Below are 6,200 nucleotides of genomic sequence, written 5' to 3'. Positions count from 1 at the left end.
CAAAACGCTAATATATTTTACCTCATTTCCGTTTCTGGCGCGATGCACAACTCGTGAGTCACCTGCGAGTGACGTACTTCTGTTTGGGAGGAGTTTAGCGCTGACGTATGTGGCTTGAACAACCACATTCATTTACACCTGTCCAGTTTCATCTGAAATGCGTCCCAGACCACCTCCTGAAGGGGTCTGTACCGTCGGATTTATATCCGTCTCGAAAACGTTTCGGAGGGCATTTAGACCTGGTCTTTTTACCATCGGGTAGATATCAGATCACAGAAAACACATGAAGTGACCAGGTGTAAAAAACCCCATCTTTACCCATGGTCTCTGAAGGTAAAGTGGGTGTGGTCTGGACCACCTGTGGTGATGTCAGCAGTATCTGTCCAGCCGTATTCCCAGATCTGTCCCGTCTGACTAGCAGCCGCTTCTCCGGGACATGTTCTTGCGTTCCTTTGAATCCAGGACATTTTCTGAGGTATCAGTGACCAATTCCGCCTCATTTACATTTGATTTATTTGGGGGTTTTGTTATGACTCCTGTACCATGTTTTTTCATACGGCGTGAAATAGCATCGGTTGATAAAGTAGCCGTCTGTAATCTGCAACAACCAAAGCGCTCGATTTGTGTGTGAATGTACTTAGTGAAGAAGTGGCTGAAAAAAGAAGACAGACGATTATCTCTGAAGCTGGGACTTTGTGTGAGGTCCCCTGAGGCTGAATGTACTCGACGTTTGACAATTGATTGCGGTGAAATAAAAACGACAAATAAAATTAATTGACCGATTGGTAAAAATAACGAGAAACACAAAAAACTCGGACTTGTTTTTGTTTGACTTTAGAGATGAAACACAGGCACCCTGTGGATTGGTGTAACGACTGAGCTTTTTCTTTATATATTCGAACAAACCTGTAAATCCACGAGGTTCTGACTGACCTGCAGTCCTTAAACTTTTTGTTTTTCTTCACTGAAACGTATCCGAGACACAACGAAGTGTGATTAACGGCTGTCCGTCTGTTTACGGCAGCTTTTCTGAGAATTCCAGCCTCCTTGTTGGGGTCGTCCCATTTTCCGTACGTTCGGAGGCGGAGCGGTTTCCCTTCCCTTCCCTTCCCTCACAGCATGTTTGCTCACAGCGCGGCAGCTTTTAATTTTACCCTCTGCAATTTCCTCCAGCTCGCTGGTTTTCTAAGTAAAAAGGAGGCTGCCTCTAAAGACAGTGGCTACTATAAAAGTGCTCGCCGCGAGGATGTGAGGTAGACTTTCATGTTTTTCCGCACTGAGGGTGCCTCGTTACGCCGCTGTATTTATAGATGAGGTTTCACTGAAACCGCTACTTCTCTGGCTCTTAGCTGAGGCCCAGTCCACTTTACTCAGCTTTGAGTCCAGGCGTATGTACGTTTCACTCCACGGCCTGACGGTGAAAGCACCAAGAGCTCATACTGTATGTTACAAAGCAAGTAGCTGTTTTTTGTTTGGGTTTTGTTTTGTTTTCTGCGGTCGTCTGGTGGACATGAAGGACTTTAAAGTTGAGAAGAAAAATAAATCCTAATTTTCTGTGATTAATCTCCACCTTGATTTGAAGGTAGAATGATTTTTACCAGAACAAAGTTACGCTCTATGGCCAAAGGCACACAGTGGACCATCACCAGACCATCACACCATATTTAGTTCTTCACCAAATTGTTGCTCCAGAGTTGGAGGAACACAATTGAGACCCAAACCTGTTCCATAAAAATGCTCCTGTGCAGAAAGTCAAAGGAGCATTGCATTATTTTCTTCTGCTTTCTCCATCCAACCGATGTCTGTCATGGCAAAATGGATGTGGTCTGGATCTCCTCAACACCAAGGAATGATACGTTTCGTCTTGTAGACAGCGTACAGTATGTGGGCAGGATCCGTTCAGCGGCATTCCCAGTGATACAGACCGTGATCTGTTCCTTCCCGTTTCTCCCGGTATTCTAGCATCACTGAGCAATTCTGTGTCATTTACATCTCAGGTATTTGGGGGTTGTCCAGTGTCCTACACAGAGCCCTGACCTCAGCCTTACAGGAACACCAACGTTTTCACCACACCTTGATACATGGGAATGGGAATTAGTGTACTAGTTTATTTCTACAGTAGCTTACTAGCCTGTGTACCAAAGCTCGTGTGCATTTCTTCACAGAGCTCCACCCCTAATGGAAACACGTTTCCCGTTAAAGCCCCTATGATACGGTGCTTGTTGAAACATGCCGAAGTGGTTTCCCTTCATCCTCCTCCTCCTCGGAGACGAGGCTGTTTTTCTCCATGCTGGGGCTCGCTGCAGCTGTACTTACACCAGGATAAACAAACATGCCTCCACCTTTTAGGCCCTAATGATCACTAATGATACCTCCAGCACCACCATAAGCCCCACATCCCTCCTACGGCTTTGCTCTAGTGCGTCACGGTGCCACTGCAGCTCTGTCTTAACACACGTACTCTGTGTTTTTAGTTTTTTTCCACAGTTTGCGATAGATTTGCTCCTGCTGTAGGAAGCCAACACTCAGTGACCTGATCAGATGGTCATGATTGTGTGGTTTGTGTTACTGCACCGTGATTGGTTGGCTGGTTAGTTGATGAATGACCAGGAGTGCACGTTATTGGATACACACCTGGATAACACCTTGGGGTTTTTATAGTTTTGAAGGTTAAATGCCCCCAAAGGAAAGTGCTATCTGCCCTCTAATGCATCCATGAGCTTACAGAACTGCCATGATTGGCTAGTGTTGCTATAATTGACAGGGGAGAGAGTTGGCCCCTCCCACCCAGGTAGCACTAATGTCTTATCTTTCGACTCCTTTTCCGCAGCACCTGTTGGGGCAGTTTGGGGGGGTGGGGGTGGGGGTTAGTTGTATTGGGGTATTTTAAACAAACAGATTTCAAGCTCAGAATTTCTACACACCTACTGTAACACTTTAGAAATGATGTTATTTCATATCTCTGATTTCTCTTTCTTTTTTTTTCTTGCCCACAGAATGAAAGCAGCTACTCCAACCTGCACATCTCTCTCTCTCTCTCTCTCTCTCTCTCTCTCTCTCTCTCTCTCTCTCTCTCTCTCTCTCTCTGTCTCTTTGGATCTCTGTCTTACTCTCTCCCTCTGTAGCTCTGTCTCTCCCTCTCCCTCCTTCTCTCTCTCTGTCTCTCTCTCTCTCCCTCCCTCTCTCCCTCCCTCTCTCCCTCCCTCCCCCTTCCTCCCTCCCTGTGACACTCCATCAGCCCGACTGAATCGGACCTCAGCTTCTTCTCCCCTGTAACCCAGACCTCACAGCGCACACTGGGACCTTCCAGAATGCTGGCTTTTACAAATCTGCAGTTCTCCTGAAACCTGGAGTCCTCAGGACCTGGGGTCACACGACTGAACCTCAGAGTGACCGTACTGATCAGGGATCAGCGTAGTCGCCTGTTAGTTGCATGGAAAGTTGTACTTCCTGTTATGTGTGTCTCTCTCTTCACCGTTACAGAGGAACCGTAGCGTTTGGGGACTCCTTACAGACATCTCCACACAGAACGCATCACCATACAGAGATTAAACATTAAACAACATTAAACACGTTTATTATTTAAACACACGTTTAACTCGATCTCAGATCAGTACGTCCCTTGGCTTCACTGTTCAGACCTCCTCACTCTGTATAAACGTTTTCTACACGATGGTACAGGATGTTTGCTCCAGCGGTGCTTTTACTCAACTGTGTAACCTTGTAGAGATATTTATGGATATTTATGTGACTGATGGTACAAGCGTTAAAAATGACAGGTACAGAAGAAAGTCCTCGTCAAACTGATGCATAATTCAGTGTTCTTTGTTGATGGTACACAGTTTCTCTTAGTGCAGTTGTGTGTTTTTCTAGCAGATCCGACACATTTCCAGCGTCAACACGTACATCATGGGTGAACAAATCAGGAGGTTATTTATCAGGCAGGTGTAGTGTAACTGCTCAGTCCCGTGCTAGCTAATGTGCTACGGTAAGTCGTAGCTAAGCTAATATAATAAAGTATAAAGTAAATATAATTGATACAGACAAAAGCAAGAGCAAAAATTCACAACGTTTGTGAAAATTCAGTACCAAAAATATAAGTCGGTATTTTACAAGAGCTCTCGAAATAATACAAGACTCAACTGATCACCTGCAAATCGTACAGTTATTTATTTATTTTGCTTTTTATTAACTTTAAATCGCTTATTGATTTCATTTAGACTCATTTAACGAATATTTATTTTAATGACATTCAGAAATGAAAAATCTTTAATTTACTGGACGTTTTACTGTTTAGTTGTCATTTTGTCATCTTGAGCTTTTCCTTTTAACGAGTTTCGTAGGCGTCGCCAATTATAAACCAACTGGGTTCGAGATCACGCTCGAAATTTTCTCAAGTTTTTGACGATCAAAATGTGAACAGAAATTTTACGAATTATGTAAGAATTTTTTTTTTAGAATTGTTAGAATTTAAATCCTTGAAATTCTTAGTGAGTTTTTTAGTGAAACCCTTTTTACTTTTAGTAAAAATTAGCCTTTTAAAGCCTTTATCATTATTAACCGCATCTTCTTAGCCGAGGTGTGCAGCGTATTTAAACGTATAAATAAAAAATCCCTGTTTTTTTCTCTGTTTGTTGTTAAATATTTGTCGGTTTGGTAACTAAAACATCTCCTTGAAACCTTCTCATCCTGGTCTACTGATTTGTTCACCCTTGACACACCGTGATGTCATTCTCGGCTCTTTGTGCTTCCGGACTCATCCGAGCCGCTGTCGTAGCTCCTCTGTCTGACTCGACGACTACCTACAGCTACCTACAGGACACACGATCGCTGCTACGGACACGAGGGCACGACGGCGTAAAAAGCCGTTCACGATGTTCCTTCGTTCTTGCGCACAAAAATACGGTGTGATAAAATTCGTTATTTTTGTCGCAGTCAATCTTATCATTCGTATCTGAGGTTTTCACTTATCCAGGATGTAGAGGGTTACTTGTAGCTGTCACCTGTAATTATAACACAACTCATTTAGACAGACACACACACACACACACACACACACAACAGTTTCTGTGATCTCCCACATGGTACAAATGTAACTGGTACGAAACTCACGTCAAGGTTCATGAGACGCTGCAGGTAACACGACACCTGAGAAGAATCAGGTTACCCGTGTTGATCGCTTCATGGCTCTGAAATCTATTTCACCTCCCATGAAACACACTTTGTTCTAATCCTTTGGTGAATGTGTGAATGATTCCAAGGGTCAGGAGCTTGTCTCCTACAACCACTGCAGAACCCTACGCCTTAAACCGGGAATTAGCTTCCTCACATGATTACTGTGTAGGGGAAGAAAATCGTTAAATGTGACCTAACGGTCATCAGTAGCATCGGAGTGTTTGTTGACGGTTAGATTTTGTATGTAAAGTTTTACAGAATTGTGTTCAATTAGAAAGTTGCAAACGAACAGCGCTTTAGATGAATACGCCAGCTGGCTAGCGGTTTGAACCCGAATGCGTCCGACTGAACCTGCAGTAGAAGTGATTCTTTAGCAGTCTACGATTTACACTGCGACGCTCTTCGACCTGAGAAGCTGGTACATGTTTGCAACTTTTTTTTTTCCTTTCTTTCTTTTTCTTCTTTTTTTAAAAAAAATCTTATTTATTATTATTTTTTTTTAAATTGCAAATTATTTTTGCATTACGATTTTTTTCCTCTGACCTGCTCTCGGTGTCTACAAGAATTAAGACGAAAATGTTTATCATTATTATAAAGTCTCAGTGTCATATTTGCTGCTGATGGGTGAAAATACATCAAGAACAATCTGTAAATTATTGAACATAAATGTGCCACTTGTGTATTTTGTGTAATTAATTAAGACTTCTTTTTTTTTTTTTTTTGTGGTTTTGTTTTTGTTGTTTTTTTGCCTCGTGCCTTGATATACAGTCCACATGGAGATCGGAAATGTCTTCTGATCTTAAATGTTTTGTTTTAAACTGTATTTTGTATAATCTGTACGTTTTGGGGGAAAGATTTCGATTCATGGCGAAAAAGAAAATTGGCAAACTAAGTGTTTAGGTACCAAGTGCAGACGTAACCTACTCTGGGAACTTTTTTGTATCTTCACGTGTCCGGTCTAAACCCTAACTTGTCTTCCGCTGTATATACTGTATTGTAAAAAAAATAAAAATTAGTAACACACA

At 42.5% G+C, this 6,200-nt stretch overlaps 1 protein-coding gene across 1 annotated transcript in view; it reads left to right on the top strand.

The window, feature by feature from the left end:
* The window catches only part of irs1 (insulin receptor substrate 1), a 15,403-nt gene extending 9,203 nt beyond the window's left edge, over window positions 1-6,200 (top strand). Inside the window, exon 2 of the mRNA XM_060887986.1 lies at window positions 2,997-6,200. Within this exon, the coding sequence (XP_060743969.1) occupies window positions 2,997-3,001 (5 nt within the window). The 3' untranslated portion in view covers window positions 3,002-6,200. The remainder of the gene's footprint in view (window positions 1-2,996) is intronic.

The sequence above is a fragment of the Tachysurus vachellii genome, chromosome 15 (genome assembly GCF_030014155.1).
Source record: "Tachysurus vachellii isolate PV-2020 chromosome 15, HZAU_Pvac_v1, whole genome shotgun sequence".
Lineage (NCBI taxonomy): Eukaryota > Metazoa > Chordata > Actinopteri > Siluriformes > Bagridae > Tachysurus > Tachysurus vachellii.
Note: the sequence above shows the minus strand (reverse complement) of the source record. Positions and strands in the feature narration are given on the sequence as shown.